General features: G+C 36.5%; 1 protein-coding gene across 2 annotated transcripts in view; it reads right to left on the reverse strand.

Moving 5' to 3' along the window:
• Positions 1–19,648, reverse strand: part of plcg1 (phospholipase C, gamma 1) — a 49,389-nt gene extending 29,741 nt beyond the window's left edge. For both annotated transcript variants that reach the window (XM_059527191.1, XM_059527190.1), the window contains exons 1-12: positions 19,433–19,648; positions 18,560–18,841; positions 7,334–7,486; positions 7,158–7,251; positions 6,566–6,613; positions 5,790–5,874; positions 5,498–5,581; positions 5,020–5,042; positions 4,154–4,223; positions 3,891–3,992; positions 3,148–3,266; positions 1,104–1,189 (exon numbers count right to left, since the gene is read on the reverse strand). In XM_059527191.1, the coding sequence (XP_059383174.1) occupies positions 1,104–1,189; positions 3,148–3,266; positions 3,891–3,992; positions 4,154–4,223; positions 5,020–5,042; positions 5,498–5,581; positions 5,790–5,874; positions 6,566–6,613; positions 7,158–7,251; positions 7,334–7,486; positions 18,560–18,776 (1,081 nt within the window). In that variant the 5' untranslated portion in view covers positions 18,777–18,841; positions 19,433–19,648. The remainder of the gene's footprint in view (positions 1–1,103; positions 1,190–3,147; positions 3,267–3,890; positions 3,993–4,153; positions 4,224–5,019; positions 5,043–5,497; positions 5,582–5,789; positions 5,875–6,565; positions 6,614–7,157; positions 7,252–7,333; positions 7,487–18,559; positions 18,842–19,432) is intronic.
• Positions 19,649–20,053: the final 405 nt, after the last annotated feature.

Below are 20,053 nucleotides of genomic sequence, written 5' to 3' on the forward strand. Positions count from 1 at the left end.
AAAAAGAAACAAACTAATGAAACAAAAAAAAACAAAAAGAAACAAACTAATGAAACAAAAAAAACAAAAAGAAACAAACTAATGAAACAAAAGATAAACAAAAAGAAACAAACTAATGAAACAAAAGATAAACAAAAAGAAACAAACTAATGAAACAAAAAAAACAAAAAGAAACAAACTAATGAAACAAAAGATAAACAAAAAGAAACAAACTAATGAAACAAAAAAAACAAAAAGAAACAAACTAATGAAACAAAAAAAACAAAAAGAAACAAACTAATGAAACAAAAGATAAACAAAAAGAAACAAACTAATGAAACAAAAGATAAACAAAAAGAAACAAACTAATGAAACAAAAAAAACAAAAAGAAACAAACTAATGAAACAAAAGATAAACAAAAAGAAACAAACTAATGAAACAAAAGATAAACAAAAAGAAACAAACTAATGAAACAAAAAAACAAAAAGAAACAAACTAATGAAACAAAAAAACAAAAAGAAACAAACTAATGAAACAAAAAAACAAAAAGAAACAAACTAATTAAACAAAAAGAAACAAACTAATGAAACAAAAAAACCCAAAAAGAAACAAACTAATGAAACAAAAAAAACCAAAAAGAAACAAACTAATGAAACAAAAAAAACAAAAAGAAACAAACTAATGAAACAAAAAAAACAAAAAGAAACAAACTAATGAAACTAAAGCAAAAAATAAATCAAAGAAACAATCTAATGAAACAAAAAAAAACAAAAGAAACAAACAAATAAATGAAAAGAAACAAACATATCAAATTAATCAAACAAACAAGTACATAAAATTCTGATTTATTTAAAAAAAAAATTATTCCAGAACCTAGAAACTAAAACAGCAGCTAAAATAATGTAAATAAACCATGTACTAGAAGTGTTGTCTGTTAAGTATATTACTAGGGAAAAGGTCAAAAGAAAACTTTTGTAATACATGTTGCTCAATACAAAATACCTGTATTATCGGCATGTTAAATTCAAGTAAAATAAAAAAAACATCAGAAATATTTAAAGCATTCATCAACAGCAGTGTGGCACATTAATAAAGACTAGCTGAGTGTTGCATTGAGACTCACACTCGATGCATCTGCAGCCCATCCGCAGACAGCGGGCATACGCCTCCAGAGACGACTCACTGGAAAACTGGTCTCCCGTCAGATAGCTAAAAATACAAGCACACACACGTCAGGACCTGTCTGATTACTCCATAACACACACATCAGCGCTGACACACCTTACTCTCAGGATCAACAACCTCTCACCTCTACTACAGCTCATAAACCACACCGATATTCTTCACAAACAAGGATTCTTTCCATTCTATCAGTCTTTAACCACCTCCACTTAAACTACCTAACAGCTTTATAATCTAGTTACACCAGTTAAACACAAAAATCTACCTCGATTGTTCTGGAGTCACGAAAGAAACCACATGCTAGGATTTAAAATCAATTATGCACTCAAAGCAAAAGTATTCAGACACTCCCCAACATCCGTGTCTTTCTATTCACGTTTACAGGTTACTGACAGACACACAACACACTTTTACAGATGACTTCTCTTTGTTCAAGCTGCCTGTTTTGTTGGTTGTTCAACATTACATTAGTTTTGCACGTTAGGAAGCCACAACTATGAAAGCACATGTACGTTGTCCAGACATTTATTTGATAGGCTCATTTACATAATTATGGCAACACACTTAGATTTTGTGTCTGTGTGTGTGTGTGTATATATATATATATATATATATATATATATATATACGTTTACACACATGATAGTTAGAATGTAGGAGGAAAGCATTGCACAAAGTATGCATTCAAATGGAGATGGTTTTATGCTAACGAGAATATTGTTTCTCATTTTATTTGTGGAGGAATCATGTCATACTCTAACTAATCAACCAACCAGCCAGTTTCTCCATCATGTAAAATTTTGGGAATTTTATTTTATTTTTAGGCATACACTTTTATGCTAATACATATAATGATGCATTATAAATACTAACTAACAGCCAACTAACCAACTCTTTCTCCATCATCCAACTGTCTGGCTCAAGGGAGATTCATTTTATACAGTAACTAACTAGTCCTTTCTCCATCTCCGACCATTTTGGTTCTTTGAGGGCGATCAATTTGATATTCTAACAGAGCAACATACAGTGGTGGCCAAAACTTCTAGAACACATCACAAACAAATCTGAAAACATTGATCTTTTTTGCAATAATTTAATTTCATAATGTTCATGAAACATGCAGATGGTTGCTCTGAGCACAACATGCTTTATATCAGATGAAGTGAGTCGTACTGTTTTTATCCACTTTAATATTTTTGATATGTCCATCTTTTGCAGCAATTACAGCAGCACATCTCTCTGACAGTGTCAGTATATTTCATAAGAACTTCAACACTAGTGTTATCCCATGCCTTCTGAACTCAAGCCAAAGGCTTTCCTTTGAATCTACAATAGATCTGTCCTGTCCATCTTTGAGGGGCCAGTCCATCATGTCCAATGTTCCAGAAGATTCCTTCCATCGCAGGTAGAGCCGCAAATAGTTTGTTTTAGGGGTATTGTAATGGACAATTCAACAAAACAACTGAAACCTCTCAAATATGTCACCACTGTACCAACAGACTAACCGACCAACCTTTACCTATCATCTAACATTTTGGTTGTTTGAGGAAGAAATAATTTATACACTAACAAACAAACCAAACAACAAACCCTTTTCTCATTATCTAACATTCTGGTTCTTTAAGGATGATAAATTTTACACCCTAACAAAACTGACCAACTAATAAAACTGACCAACTAATAAAACTGACCAACCAACCAAATAATGGACCGACCAACTACCTACCTAACCAATGGATGACCAACTAACATGATGAATGAATCTAATTGATCTAGAGACTACACATTTCGGTCCTTTATCCGTCTGTTGATAACTTTTCTGAGCTAGGTACTTGATACCTGCAGAGAGACTTTTAATGAACATACAGCTTCTTGATTGATCAGCACTGTATAACTACTGAAAACATAGTGAAAAGACAGCAGCTGGGTTGTTTGCTCACATCAGTGTGTAGTTTAGAGGGAGCGCTGGTAACTCCTCTACTCACGTGTTGTGGGACGAGGAGATCCAGTAGTGGGACAGGGGGTTGTTCATGTCCTCGGGCCTCACCTGATCCAGCTGCGAGTCCCAGATCGTGTTCTCTTTAGAGAACAGATACGTGAGCAGCTGAGGACCCCAAAACATGACGCTTCGGTTAAAATCATCAAGTAAGCAGGAGCAAGTAGCCTGATTAACACTAACACTGGCTTGGAGCTAAACACCAGTTTTCATGAAGGGGTACAAGAAAACACAGAAAACTGTTAAGGGAACATTAACTCAGAAAAGTGGTTGTAGAAGGAGAGTGGGTCAAAGTAAATAGAAACCAAATGGCATATTTAATCTTTACTTTACAGGAGTTCATACATAGCTACATATATTGTTTAAAAACAATAAGCTTGAATAAATAAAATGCATTCAGATCTCAATATGTATGAAAATATCCACTCCAATTAGCTACAAAAAAATAAAAATATGAACACAATAACATGTATATAAGCTACATCTTTATGAAATTTCAATAAATACACACCTCATTGAAATAGTTCTTTGAAACAGTAGATGGAAATTCAACAGCAAGTGATTAAGGCCAGAAAGAGGCAAATCAAACACAGATCTGAGGTCACAGCAGGAAGTGGAGATGTGGGTAAAGCATGGCGCTTGAAACTGCACAGTTATTGGTTTCTTTCCCAGGGAACGTAACAAATGTGTACCCAGAATGCACTAATCACTTCATGTGTCTGTAAACGTCACCTCGTCTTGATGAAAGTATGGCTGCTCGATCTCTCGCAGAGGATCCTTCAGGTAGTGGAACATGAACTCCTGCACCTTGTTATTGTCTGTAGCCCAGAGCTCCTGAAGACACACACACACACACACACACGTCTCTAGTATAGATTCTGTACCAACAACCACACGCCACACTGTACTATACAAACAACAATACATCTGTCCAATTAATGTGTACACAGCGTCTGGTTTTGTGTGTGTGATAAGATGAGAGGTGAATATCTAACCTTCTGATGTTCAATCAGGAAGCTCTGGAAGTCCTGCAGTGAGATCTTCTGCTCTGGTCTCTCAATAAGACTGAGGAAACACAAACACACAGATCAGTGTTACACTCCAGAGACTTCAGATCAATTAAACTTGGTGTAAAATACAATAAATTACCATTTACTAATCGGTCATGATGTGACTGTATGTCACTTTCACTTTTTCCACTTACTCACTATATATATATATATATACACACACACACACACACTTATTTTTTTAACTGCTGAATAAGACCTATAAGTAAATGCACATGCATATTATATAGCATATAACACCGTATATAATTATTTCAATGACATTTTATGGATGCCTGTTTCCACTACTGAACAAAAAAAGACAACAGCCTAATTGTCACAATTCTGAGAAATAAACTGAAAAAGATGGGTAACACTTCAGCTTAGGGTCTCTTAACCTGTTGTTTATGAGCATGCATATTACTAGAATATTAGCCATTTATTAGTAATTAGCACATATTAATGCCTTATTCTACATAACCTTATTCCACCCAACACCTAAACTTAACAACTACCTAACTAAGTATTAATGAGCAGCAAATAGGCAGTTTATTGAGGGAAAAGTTGTAGTTAATAGTGAATAAGTGTTTGCAAAAGATGCAAATACCTTGTTTTTTGTTATTGAGAAATGGCCTTCCATGAATCCCAATCAATTCAATCAACTCTACATTATGTATCCCTAAATTCAGTTTTACCCGTAAATCCATCTTATTATGGAAGTTTTAAGTTTATGGAGTACTGAGTAAATACGGTTTCATGTTATCTGTAAATACTTTATCGTATACAAGTAAAATAAGAGAGCGGGTGTGTACCTTTGCAGCAGTGGAATCTCCATCTACAAAAACAACACAGAACAGAAAGATGATTATGTGAATAATGCAATTCATATCTGATGCATTCGTGACAACAACCATTTCACAACCACTAGTGTAAAACACCCAGATTCACGTCTGGAGCTCAAAACCCCAAACATATATAGACAGAAATCAACTAATGTGCTATCAAACAGCCACACCGGCCACAAGTGATGCAATCCACACACACACACACACACACACACACACACAGCTTTAAGTGCATGGGTCATCAGTGCCACGTTCGTCTCTGTGTGTGTGTGAGAGAGCTTGAGTGTGGCCTAATGGCTGTCAGACATGGATCTTGTGGCTTTTTAAAGGGCGAGTATTGATGTGAAGGCCTTTTGAGAAGCGGGGTGACTGATGGGGTTTAAGTGGCTTCCCTCAGCCCTGCTCCACCTGCATATAAACAACACATTCAAATAAAGGGACTCACTGATTTCTGTGCGTCAAACATCAGGCTGCGGTACAACTGCGCGAAATGACTATACGACACATCTCCATTCCTCAGCTCTCCATCCTAACCAAGATATTACATGAAAAACAATGAATGATACATTTATGATCACACTCTTTCCTCTAATTACGAATGCATTGGTAATACAGATTAAACAAATACACAGACAAAATATTACTGCAGTTAACAGTGAGAGAATCCAACCGTATAACAGCCATTATACAGTGAACTATTACTCCTGCAGCGATCGGAGAGAAAGAGCATGAGTTACCGGAAGTTTCTCCCGTAAGAACCTCATGTTGGGAACTCTGTAGTTGACCTGGCACAGCATACTCTTCAGATCCTTACAGGAAATTCTGCAGAGGAACACACAACGTTTGGGAATGTGGTTATTAATACAGTTCAGTGCTGTTAGCCTCTTCATCAGTAGATTTCAGTTGATTTATTTACTACTTTGTGTAAATTGTATTTATTTATCATATATAAACACACAGAGACACTGTCGGTATGTACAGGTGAAGAGGCACCTTTCCAGTGTGAGTGGAAAAGATTGTTCATTTCTGCAGTGTACGGCATTTCTTTGATTTAGTCACAAGTGATCGGACAAGCTGGAAATGGCATGTTATCTCCACAAGACCACCATTTCATCCGAACGCAGCTCCTCACACAAAGATCATGTGTCTTTGAACCACTCTCGCTGTATTTACCTTCAGTGTGTATGTGTAGGAGTACACACACACACACACACACACACACACACACACTCATGCTCTGAGCTTTGTTTCCTGCTGCAGGATGTGCCGTCTCTGAGCTCTATTTACCCAACAGGAGTGTGTGTGTGTGTGTGTCTGGCCTGATAAGGACTGGTACCTATGAGTCAGCCATTTCTACCCTTAAAACACACACCTTACACATATCGCAAGAAAGATGAGATTGAAAGATGAAATGAACCGCTATGGCAGGAAAACAGCTCAAACGCGCAGCATCTGCTGTAGAGATGGTCATTTCCAGAAGCTGTGCGCTCGATTACACTGATATGAAACGTACCTGTCTTCTCTGTTACGATCCACTGCGTAAAACTGTTTTCTCAGCCACCTGAGTTCAGCAAAAGAGAAGAGAAAATACAGGCCACTTTAATGCTCACACTTGACATCTGTGACCCTGGAGCTCAGAAGCAGTCATCAGTAGCTCAGGGATAGTAGAAATAGACAACAATACACTGTATGAGTCAAAATTATTGAGTTCTTTTATGCCAAAAATCATTAGGATATTAAGTAAAGATCATGTTCCATAAAGATATGTTGTAAATTTCCTACCATGAATATATTAATTTTTGATTAGTAATATGCATTGCTTAGAATTCATTTGAACAACTTTAAAGGTGATTTTCTCAATATTTGGATTTTTCTTTTGCTCCCTCAGATTCCAGATTTTCTAATAGTTGACTCTCAGACAAATGTTGTCCTCCTAATAAACCATACATCAGTGGAGAGATCGTTTATTCAGCTTTCAGATGATGGAGAAATCTCAATATTGACCCTGGTTTTGAGGTCCAGGGTCACAAAAATGAACCCAAAGCTTGATGGTTTTCATCAGTCGATATCTACAGGAAGGGGTGCATGTAAAGGTCAAAGGTCACCTCTCTATCTGCAGGGGTGTGGGGGAGCGTAGCGTATCGGACACCAGCCAGGTCAAGCCCTTCACCCACATGACCATCTCCTCGTCTGAGGTCGCTGCAGCGCAGAGAGAACAACAGCAGCATGAATACACGTGTGTGTGTGTGTGTGTGTGTTGGTGTACAGAGTCGTGGTTTACCTGCCAGACTGAGCGCTTTGAGCCGAAACTCTGTCCCGTAGAGGATGACGAAGCAGTGGGCCTGGTCCGGCCGGGCGCTCGAGTCCTCCACATATCGCTCAAAGTCTCGTGACTTCTGGCCCATGCGGATCTCCTTAATCTCCCGAATATCAACTGAAAGAGACATGAGAGACGGACTACAGTAAACAGAATAAGGATTCAAGTGCAAGTAAAATTTTTTTTTTTCAACAGAAAAGAAACATTTAGGTTTTTACTGAAGTATTTTAACTAGTGTGAATCTTTGGGTTGATGCGGAATCGATTCAATTCAGGATTTAAAAAGCTATTTTCAGAAATTCAAAGTAATTGGATTAAATTCACACACTACAGTTTAAAGGTTTTTTAATGTTTGTGAAAGAACGGTCTTCTGCTCAGAGGCTGCATTTATTTGAACAATAATACAGTAAAGTAAAACAAGTATTATTGTGAAATATTATTACAGTTTAAAACAGCTGTTTTCTATATGAATCTGTTTATTAGCAATGTTGAAACAGTTGTGCTGCTTCATATTTTGGCGGAAACTGTGATTCGTTTATGCTTGAATGATGATTTGAATTGAAAGTTCAAAAGAATAGCATTTATTTTAAACAGAAACCTTTTATAACTTTAGAAATGTGTTTACTTTTGATCAATTTCATTTAGGGATGTCAGGGATTAATCGATGATCAGTTAATTGTCGATAAGAGATCGATCGATTAAGGCTGTCGATGGTCTCTTAACTGATGTAATGTTGGTCTGCGTGTGGTTCATGATCAGAACATGTGCGAGCGGCTGTGAGTGACGCTGACCTTATATAAATGCATCATCATTCATTCACAGTGTACTAATTAAGCTTTTAATGTGATTTAAACTTTAAAAGTACATTAAAATAGAAACAACAAAAGTTCTTCAACGTGAAAAGCAATAGAAATGTAGTAACTAAAGTAATTTCTTAAGATAATCGTTTCATATCATGGGCTTTGCAGGGCTGCGGGACACAGGGCAGATTCATTCCTAGAACTTGTTAATTTGTGGCAATTGTCCATGTTTTATTAATTTTGTTTCCTCAATAACCCATGATTTAACTGAAATAAGGGAACAAATTCATAAATCGAACGAATTCTTAATTCATGAAATCTTTCATTTCCCTTCCCATGTTTACCACACACAGTAAGAGATGCGATTAAAAGTGAAAGATAATAAAATAAACCTGCAAAATTAAAGCGGTAAGACTGTGAATTAGGAAAATAAACAATGCCTAAATGTTTTTGAATTTGTGGAAATTCGTGCCCAACCAGCAAACCAGAACAAGCCACATTAACGAAGGCTATGGGCTCGAACGGCATCCAGAGGCTTGGTCACGATCTAACATTGTCCAGTTAACTTATTATTCCTCAAATAAACAAAGCTTTTATACCACACTTGGCATAATCAGAGCCTATAATTTGCAAATAATTCAAAACAGCAATTAATAGGCTCTGTGACTGACACTGACAATACGTTTTCCCAGAGCATTCACTGATGTCACTAAACGGTGACGCCATCATTCACAAGTTTCTGCATGGACTTCACTAGGGCACAGGTTCTCAAGCCCTGGGACAAAATGGGATGCTTTAAGGAAAATATATAGCCTATATAAGTAATAGGCCCAACATAAAAATAACAATTTGTTTTCATAATTGTTTTTTTTTTTAAATATGTGAAATATATCAGACTTAATGAAGATAACTGATTTAAAACAGAAGTGTGGCGGCGCTCCATAAGTTCACAGAAAAAAAAGGATGACAACACATTCTGTTTGTTTGCTTTATTTTACAAAAGCACAAGATCTTCTGTTTTTATTGTGAGTGTGCACAAATTAAAGATGGATGCGGTTCACTTACTGCGCAGCAGTCACACGCGCACCACTGTTACGTTTGGGATAATTTTATTTTAAAAGTCATAATGTCAGTTGAAAACCAACAACGAGCACCACAAAACCATTTAAAGAGGCGCGTTCAGCAGTCTACGTGCCAGAAAACAGTCGACAAACGAAATGACCTCAGACGTATGGCACGTTCTCTTCATTTGATCATAATCACATCTATTCATTTTATAATCCTGCTACTAGCATTTTATTCAGACTAAAACCCCTTTAATTCAAGTGAGAAAGCATTTTGTGTGTGTGTGTGTGTGTGTGTGTGTGTGTGGCTTTTGCACATCCGGTCATGCCAGTGACTGCTGCCTGCAATAGACAATTTTTCAGCATTATGGTTAACGATTAATCGATTAATTGATCATTAATTTAAACAATGATCGATCATGGAAATAATCGATAATTTACATCCCTAATTTAATTCATTCTTGCTGAATAAAAATATCACTTTCTTCTCAAAAAATAAAAAGAATGAAATGTTACAGACTAGTTTTGAACGGCAGTGTAGTTCCATTAATTTTATATTAGATTCAGTACTGGTTAACAGGACAGGATTATTGAAATAATTCCCCTAATGTATCTAATGCAAAAGCAAAGCCACTTCACCAGCTTTCTGCAGAGAAAATGACAGGAACCACATTACTTACGTCTGGAACAAACAGTGTGTGAGTCCATGAGACAGCAGAGTTACACTTCAAAAAACAATTATAGTTTTATAATACAACACATGTGACCAGTAACCTGAGCAAAACACCACAACATGAAACTGTAACATCATGAAAACTCATTTTTAACCCACATTTAGCAGAGACTTTTATCCAAAGCAGCTTGAACTGCTCTCGAGCTATACATTAGATCAGTTTCAGAGAAACAGTGCTGCTAACGCTCTTCTGTCTCAGCTGCGGGGATATTACTTTTATACTTTCATTATTACTATTAGGGTTGCAAAGGGGTGGAAAATAACTTCTCAAAAATAAAATCCCTGGAATATTCCAAAAATCCGGGAATGTTTCCAAAATGTACTGGAAATGTTCCACCTTTTTGCAACCCTAGTTAGTTGGATAAAAGCGTCTGCTAAATAAAAATAATGTACATGTAGATAACAAAACTAAATTAAAATATTAAAACAAGCCCCAAATCAAATAAGTAACACAAATAAAAGAAATCTCTTCACATAAACAATAAGGCTTTGTCTGTGCTCTTTCCATTTAAAATTAGAGGCAACCACTGGATTTTAACCATGATCCAAACAAAGATGCAGCATACATGCAACATGAGCAGTTTTTAATCTAAATTAGATTGTATAATTTAGAAATTTGAAGCAAAAACAGAATTGCTTGACTTCAGTTTTGTATAACTATAAATAAAAAGTATCTGCATGAAACAGAAACTGCAAACGAGCTGAACGTGATGCAGATTCACTCTCTGCCAGCAGGTGGAGCTTACAGTGTTTCCTTGGTTACCGCTGTAAACAAAGCAGCGCTGCACTTATGAACTTTAATATGCATTATGCAGAGACAAGATGAACAGAAAAAACACCATCTAAACTCTTCTGAAGACAGTAAGTTCCCTCAGACATACATTCACAAACTCCTGCCCCTTAATGAATCACGATTTGTTCAGCATCTCAACCGATTTTAATCGTCACATATTTTAATTGACTTTCAACCAGCTCGCGGTTAATCATCACATTCCTAAAAATAACAGAAGTCGCCAACTAAAAATGACAACAATGGCAATGGGAACGTTTTGATTAAGGCACATTTTTGAAATTTCAAAGGCCCCATCATGAATATTATGGACTTGTGCCATGGTAATTACACAATATTTTTGGTGTACGATATAAATGTGATCATTTAACGCCACATTATTACATCTGTTCCCATCGCTGAACATGATCCTGCCCCAGGAGGACAGGAAGATAATAAACACCTCACATGCTGGATGTGAACCTGCCTCACCCACACAAGCACCACAGCGCAACACGCCTCAGGATAGCCCAAAACTATTCGAGCAACACTGCAGATTACCAAAAAGGACATGAAAAGCTGTTTTCTTCTTAATATGTTTAATAGTGTAAGTGGAACATGAACAATGATGAACAACAGGTTATGTTAAATACTGGTTCTAGGGCTTTACGTAAGCCTGAGAGATAAAAGTGCAACACTTTAGAATAGAGAACACTTATTCACTATTAACTACAACTTTCCCCTCAATAAACTCCTAATTTGCTGCTTATTAATACTTAGTTAGGTAGTTAAGTTTCGGTGTTGGGTAGAATAAGGTTATGTAGAATAAGGCATTAATATATGCTTGATTACTACTAATAAATGGCTAATATTCTAGTAATATGTATGCTCATAAACAACAGGTTAAGAGACCCTAAAATAAAGTGTTTTACAAATAAATAAAGACTAACTGAACTGCAAACGTGCCAAATGAAAAGAAAAAGTGGCTTTGGTGAGTAAATAAAATGTTTTTACTTAGTTTTTATATATATATATATATATATAAGTTCTGTCAAACGATTAATCATATCCAAAACTAATGTTTTGTTTACATAATATATGTGTGTGTACATTATGTATATATAAATACACACACATACAGTATATATTTCAGAAAGATTTTATGTGTAGATTAAATATTTTTTATATATATATTACAAGTTATATGAATCTAAATGTAAATAAATATACAAATTTTTTAAATATAGCCTTTATGTGTGCATGTTTATATATACATAAATATGCACAGTACACACATATATATTATGTAAACTAAACGTTATACTTTTGGATGCGATTAATCGCGAATAATCGCTTGTCTGAAAAAGACACCAAATGACAACATTTTTCAAGACGACTAGGAAGAAACTGAATCTCGAAAGTACCACGACTGAACGAATCAAAAACAGAAATAAACTGTGCATTAAAGAAAACCTATGTCACAACAACACGGCTTCTGTCTCTAAGAAATATTTATGGCTGCTGCTAAATTCAAGACAGAGTCGTGTGTGTGTGTGTGTGTGTGTGTGTGTGTGTGTGCGTCCCGTTTCTCCTCTCGCTCTTTAACCGCACTCATCCTGTGCTGCTCTGACAGAGACACAGGTGTCATTAAATAAGACTCAACACCAGCTCCATCTAGCTTTTTAGTAACACTCATTTCCTCATAAAGTCAGGTCATAAACCGTGAATCCGGCAGAACACAGAATGAAATCTTCATTATATGCGTGTTATTCTGGTTCTCTATGGTGACCGTTCTGCAGTAACGACAGCGTTTAGTAGAAACTAATCAAGTTTAGTCTGTAAACTGTAAGACAGAGTGACACTTATAGAACCCAATACACTCATATTTAATGATATTATACTGCTCAGGGTTTTCAAGAGGTCTGAAAACGTCAAATAAAGCAATAATCCCATTAATATTAGAGCAGCTACGGGTCGTTGATAGGCACGGCGTGGCTTTCACAAGGCTGATTACTTTTATAAAAAGATTACGACAGATATAGCTAGCAAGGTTTCATAACACACAGACATACTGATATCATGAGTTCACAGGTGTGTGTTCACAAAATATACTTTATAAGAACTTAACTAATCATGATCAAGTATCAGATACAAGTACAAGATTTTATTTGATTTTTTTCACTTAAATATTTCTATTATTCAAATTAAATTCAAACTCTGAAAGAGTAAAGGGAAAATGTCAGTAAAAACTAGACCGTTAAAACCACAAGAGCATTCAACAAATAAGTAAAAACCACGTCTATGTATAACGATTGTTTAAAAGAAAACTTAAAACCTTTAAAGTTTTCTTCATTGTTCACATCTTGAATATTTTCTGACTTTCTACAATAAAATCTGTTTTAATCAGTGCTTACAACACACAAAATTCAAAACTTAAATTAATAATGCATAACATTTTGCGCGTTTTATTATTATTTTTTCTGAATTCTTTGTGACATACAAACTCAGCCTTTTTGCATATTTCCAACATTAAGGTAAAGCTGTTATGTAATTCAGAATCAGACACTAGATATCGACAGAGATGAATGGAGCTTTGTTTGTTTAATTAAAAATTTAAATCAGCCAGTAATGTCAAAAGTAGGCATTAAAACTAAACGTTCACATTTTAAATGATCATCTAAAAGCAAAATATTTCAATGTTTGCACAAAGGAGCAGTAAGTTATAATAAAGTATGATGGATGATTACAGAAAGAGTAATAATTGATTAAAATATCACTTGATGTACTTTATGACCTTTGGTAATTTAACACTTCTGTGATTTGTTTCTTCCATTAAATACAGATAATACGGACAAGTTAACTTTAACTTAATACACACACAAGAAGAATATCGTGGCACAAGAAGTAATTTCCTTAATTTCTCATCTTATGAGTGTGTTTTAACATAACCTGACACAAACCTCGTGCTTTGTTCTTTGCACTGATAATCAAATTCATTTGAAGTCATTTATTTCTAAATCATATCAGGAAATAAGATGGCTTGCAATGACATTTGATATGACAGATATTGTGCGAGTAAGACATGATTAAGTAATCATAATCCTAAGCTTAATGGCCATAAAAATGTCCTTAATGAGACCAATGAAGAAACTAGTCAAATCAGATGAAGCATAGTTGAGATCTAAAGCCTTAAATCAAAAACACACACTTGAACTAATTAACTTCCTAATTAAGTGACCCCAATCATATCTACTTTAGAAGTAGAAATATAATATCAGTGCTGTCAAACGATTAATCGCATGCAAAATAAAAAAAAAGTCTGTTTACAAATATATATGCGTGTATACAGTATAAATGCACACACATGCATGTATATATTTCAGAAAAATATGTTATGTTTATATATTAATATAATATAAACATATAAATAAATGTAAATATTTGTCAAATATATGCTGTATGTGTGTGTATTTATATGTACACAAACAGTACAAACACATTATGTAAACAAAAACTTATTTTGCATGCGATTAATCATTTGACAGCACTAATGATGTTTATTTTTCATTTCTAGTCTCTTAAATGATCACAAATGTTTTAGTTTCGTGATGTTTGCGTGATCTTTCAATGGTACAATGAGCTTTGGATGTCAAAAGACCAAGGTAAATTTGCTTTCAAAATCAATCTGATCTTTTGGTTTACATCCATCAGACGATCAGATCAGACGATTTCCCAACTACCAATTACCAAGAATTTCCACTAACGCATGATCTATGTAGTACAAACCATTCATCTCTAAACCAAGACTTTATTTTAACAGAAGTTTTATTTGAACTTCTTTAGATTAAGTCTCACTAAAGACGACTTTCTGACCCAAATCCACATGAACTAAATGAGTGAGTTTCTCTTCAAAGTTTGGTTCTGATTACCTCAAGTCGTCAGACTCTACAAGAACAAAGTCCTTGCACAACACCCAACACACATGACCTCAGTCAGCAGGGCCAGATACTAGTGTCCACATCTGCTCCATCTGTTTCTTTTTATATGATAAAGCTAGGGAGTACAAACACAACAGTCCTGCGGAGGAAGCCCCTCTCTGAGACACACACACGCACACGCACGCACACGCACACACACGCACGCACACGCACACACACACACACACACACACACAGGACAAAGGCGGTTGGGGCTCAGGTTTGGTGCAAGAGAACTGCTTGACAATTCCAAACAGGGCAGCAGGAAACAAGCACAACCGAGAGTCTTCCTGTCTCACAAACACACACACACACACACACACACCTTAAGAGAGAGTTTAACCACAGGAACATCCAGGAAAACTGATTAAAATGAAAATCTCTAAAAGCACAGTTTGTCCAAAGACGCGAACACAACACACCTTTGGTTACTGTGAGCTTTATTAACTGCTGATTCTGTGATATCGGAGCGTGAAGTTGGGGGAACGTTTTGGTGCAGATCCAACTCGGCTTACAGACCAACCAAAACATTCATAAGTGAGCTTATCTGATGTGCTGAGGAGGAGTGACACACTGATTATCAGTCGAAATAAAGAAACATGTTAGCACGATCATTTGAGCATGGAGACCAAACCAAGCGCATCTGAACTAGATTTGCGAGTTCAAATCTAAACGTCACCTGCCAGAGAGCGCTTGAAATGGTTTTAACTGGTCCATACAGCTAAACAGCATTCCAAAACAACTCTCTTTCATATCGCAAATAAAGCAGCGCTTTTTAAAGATCAGTCACCTGTGTCATTAACAGGGGTGGGAATCTTTGGTACCTCACAATTCGTTTAGATTACGATTAACGATGCATCAAAATGTTTACATACATCCTGTACATCTATTAGGGGTGGGAATCTTCAGGCACTTCATGATCCGATTCGATTCTGGGAGTCACCATCCAATTCCAAAACTATTCTTGATCTACATTTTTTTCCCAATTAATTCTTCTGCTGTGCAAATACATCTTTACAACTTTACATTTTAAACAAAAATGCATCAGAGAATCTATTTTTTCACCCACCCCTAGTCATTAAAGGGGTCATATGATGCGATTTCAGGTTTCCTTTCTCTTTGGAGTGTTACAAGCTGTTTGTGAATAGATAAGATCCCTAAAGTTGCAAAGACTAAAGTCTCAAATCCAAAGAGATATTCTTTATAAAAGTTGACTCGTCCACACCCTCCTAAAACGCTTCATTTAAGCACGCCCCCACAAATCTATGTCACAATGTGGGAAGATTTGCATAACTCCGCCCAAATGTTCACGCAAACAGAAGGCGTAACTTTTATTCTCGCTGTAGTATTGTTGCTGCCATGTCGTGGAGATGCTGTGTTTCGTTGTGAAAGTGAAATTACTTCGTTTGGTCTTCCAAAAGAGGACAACTAGAAATCAGTTGTTAAGTTAAATTTACAACACTGATCCAGAACAGTTCAACCCAAATATTCAGATGTGTGCAGAGCATTTTATGGACGACTGTTTCCTGGGAGAGTAGGCTACAATGAGCACAAAGGCTACGTTTATGCAGCGCAATATGCAACGCAATATGCAACGCATAATTACACAGTATAAGTCATTATAATCAGTAATTATGTCACCACTGGATGCAACAAATTGGCGCGAAAATTCACAAAATGTGACGTCATGCGCGTTCTCGTCTACTTGGGATTACAACCATACGGCACGCCAGCCATTATAGTAAGCAGCGGCAATAGTGTTTTCAAATGGACTCTGCGGATGGAAAGAAGCGACCAGCCTCCAGCACAATTCAGACACCCACGGACACTCCTCGTAAGTAAAAAAATAAAAAAAAAAGAGCGTGCGCACTGAGAACGAGCATGAGACTGGCTGCAGTTCCTCTAACGGCCACTGGTGTCAGTAACGGTTAGAAATTTCAGAACCTACGCAATGCTCCTTTAACATTGCATTACAAAAAATAAAATGTTCTTTTTATCAGCATCCTATGACCCCTTTAAGATCCTTTGAAAGCATAAAGATGTGGGCTAAATGTTACATGAAGAAAAACATAGATATTGATAGATATACTGTCAAAAAATAATTCTACAGGTTGAGTCACCATTAAAACACACACATACACACACACACAATGTGTTTGACAAACATGCCAACATCAAACAAAACCAAAACTTCACTAATATGGTTAACTAGTAGGAAATGAAAGTCATATTTCCCCAATAAAAAGTACCATGCAAATGTCGGACCTTCCAACTGTTTTTGACTAGATATGCTCGCCCAAAACTACAAATGCTAAAAATATTTGCCCAAAACCAAACTTTTGTTTAAAATAAGTTGTTAAAAAGTCAAATTTCATTAGCACTTCTCCTGTGGTGTGTCTCCATGAGATAACACACGTCAGCTGAACCTTGACCCAAAATATGTAAAATACCAATAATACCAATTATTCATTTTGCTAAATTAAAACTTTAATATTGGTTTCAATCAAAAAGAAAAAAATCCCTTTATCACTACTCATGACCAATAAATTATGATGACTGGATATTTTTAACATTAGTTTGTAGTTTGTGGACTACATTGACAGCAAGTCATTTTAAAGTCTGGATATATTTAAATAGAATAACTGATATTCTCAATAGCCATGAACTTTCCCCATGCTGTTTTAGGATTTTATTCATTTTAATGACTTTCTCAGACCTGGAGTCACGGTTTTAAAGTAGGTTGATATTTACAGATCTTCAGTCTGATCTCTGGGCAGATTTCCTGTGACCATGAGAGTCCTTATAGGAGAGAAAATAAATGAGCATATGCTTCATATAACACATAATTCAGGTCCAACCACACCTAAATATCATGACTTCAACAACCTTGAATGCCACACATAGTAGAATCTGTTAAATCCTTACATTCAGCAGAGCAGCCCTACCAAACGCCTGATTTAAGAGCGTCACATTCATCTTCAGATGCACTATTACATCTCGCTGAGGCTCACTGGCTGGTTTTTTTCTCTTCTGTTTAGTGTGGCTGATGCATCCGGAGCAGAGCACAGCTGTGTGTAAGACATCCCGCCGCAGGAAAACAGCAGCGCCTGCCCTACAATCAGTCCTGAGACGAGCAGTATACTGCTGCTAAACGCGTTTAACCTACTGTCGGCCCAAAACAAAACCATTTGTTGTCACCAAAACAAACCAATTCAGTGCATCAAACGAAAATCACAGAGAATCCGGAGGCTGAAGATGCATTCTGAGGCTGTAGAAACCTAAAACTGTTATACTTTACGCAAATATCAAACCAAACGGTAACACTTTAGTAAAAAAACCAATTCTCACTATTAACTAATTGCTTATTAGCATGCCTATCATTGACATATTGGTTGTTTATTAGTGCTTATAAAGCACATGTTCTGCATGAGCATAGTCTACAACCCTAACTCTACCCAACACCTAAACTTAACAACTACTGCACTAACTATTAATAAACAGCACATTAGGAGTTAATTGAGGCAAACGATGTGGTTAATAGTTAGTGAATGACGAGAATTGGAGCTTAAATTAAAGTGTGACCAACCAAACATTCAATAAAACTAAAAGCTGCTGAATAAGTGAATGAAGCTCTTGATATGAAAACTCTTTAAGTTTCCCAAACAGAATATGCTTGTATAAACACGAACCACTATTAAGCATATTTACTAAAAGCTAATGGCACATTCAAAACCCAAACTGTGGTTGTGAATTATGCAAATGTAATACCAACCAGCCTTTTCTGAATCCATAATGCCAAGCACTGATTTATCATCCACCAATCTGAATTTAAACAAGCCTTAACTTACTCTCGCCCTCGATTTTATCCGTTCCTCTGGTCCAGATGATCTGCCGGGTCTCCAGCTTGACTTGAAACGTCCGTCTCTCCGGCCTCTGGGACTTCTTGGAGTAAAAGAGGGTCAGGACAGTGCCCAGCTCCAGATCCCGGTACAGATTGTTCACCTCGGTGTCGCTCAGCGTCCAGGGCACAGGGCCGTTGGAGGAGAAGCCCGCGGTCGCAGCCATTTCCCCTGTTTGTTCTTCAGTTCCTTTCCGAATAATTCACAGCCTCCCAGGCCTGATGAGGACACCTACCAAAATAAGGAAGAAAAGGGCATTAGAAAAATCACAAAACAGCATTGTGAAATAGTAGCAAATAGTATGAAAACACACAGAGGCCTGCTCTGAGATGCATCCGCATGTGTCCTTTTAACTTGGACTTACTGGCCTTTTTGCTGGTTATACAGGCAGATCATACATTACAGAAATATCTTATGGTGAATGTCTGATAGGTAATCAGCGCATGAAATGCATCGATTATTATTATTATTATTATCATAACATATAAATTAACAACACATATCATAAGAATCAGATTAAATAGAGTTGTTCTAATATTATTTAGTTGAATACAATCAATGAGATCACTTTATACGGATGCAACCAATGCAAGCAAACAAACAAACAAATAAAAAAAAATAACTGATGCTTATTATTACTAATAACAACAACAACAACAACATTTAAAATAAAACTACACATTTCTAAATTGTTTCAACACACCGATCAGATTTGAAAGGCTACACATGAGATGCATTAGTTCAGATCGGAGCGTGTATATCGTTGGCACCGATGATGATGATGATGATGATGATGGTGATAACAGGTTTGTTTTGTCTTACCGTGTTTGGATGCAGCTGGATCTCCAGGACTCAGTAAAATCAGAAACACAACGTCCAGTCTGTCCGCGATCTCAGCAGCGCTCATGTCGTCCTGTGCTCCAGATCAGACGCGGGTTTGTCGGATCCGAGCGGCGGCGGTGTGAGGTCTGTTCTCCGCCATGAGCTCAAGAGTGAGAGCCAGAGCCCTTCCCCCATCAGCCGATCCTTCCAGCGCGGCGCAGCGCAGCGAAGCTCGGCCTCTTAAAGACACAGCGCCGCTCTCCACTCACCGCTGGAGCGCAGCGCCGGCGCAGTGTGCACCCTGCTCTCTACAATACTATACTTGCTATTGTTGACAGTGTGTATATTATGCACAGTATTTGAATTTCCTGTATGAATTGGACATAGATGACCTAGGCAACATTTGGAAACCATTCCTAGTGTACTGTTTATTCTATACCACACAGTATGCACCGCTTACTGCCTGCTATTTTGAACAAAAAGTATGTGAAACTGTTCAGTATGGCTGTGTTCAGAATGGAATACTGGTTGATTATTGTTGTGTGTACTATATACTGCACAGTATTTCATACTTTGTAAGTGTTAAATAATATTCATTATGGTTCTTTGGAATAGTACAGT

The sequence above is a fragment of the Carassius carassius genome, chromosome 37 (assembly GCF_963082965.1).
Source record: "Carassius carassius chromosome 37, fCarCar2.1, whole genome shotgun sequence".
NCBI lineage: Eukaryota > Metazoa > Chordata > Actinopteri > Cypriniformes > Cyprinidae > Carassius > Carassius carassius.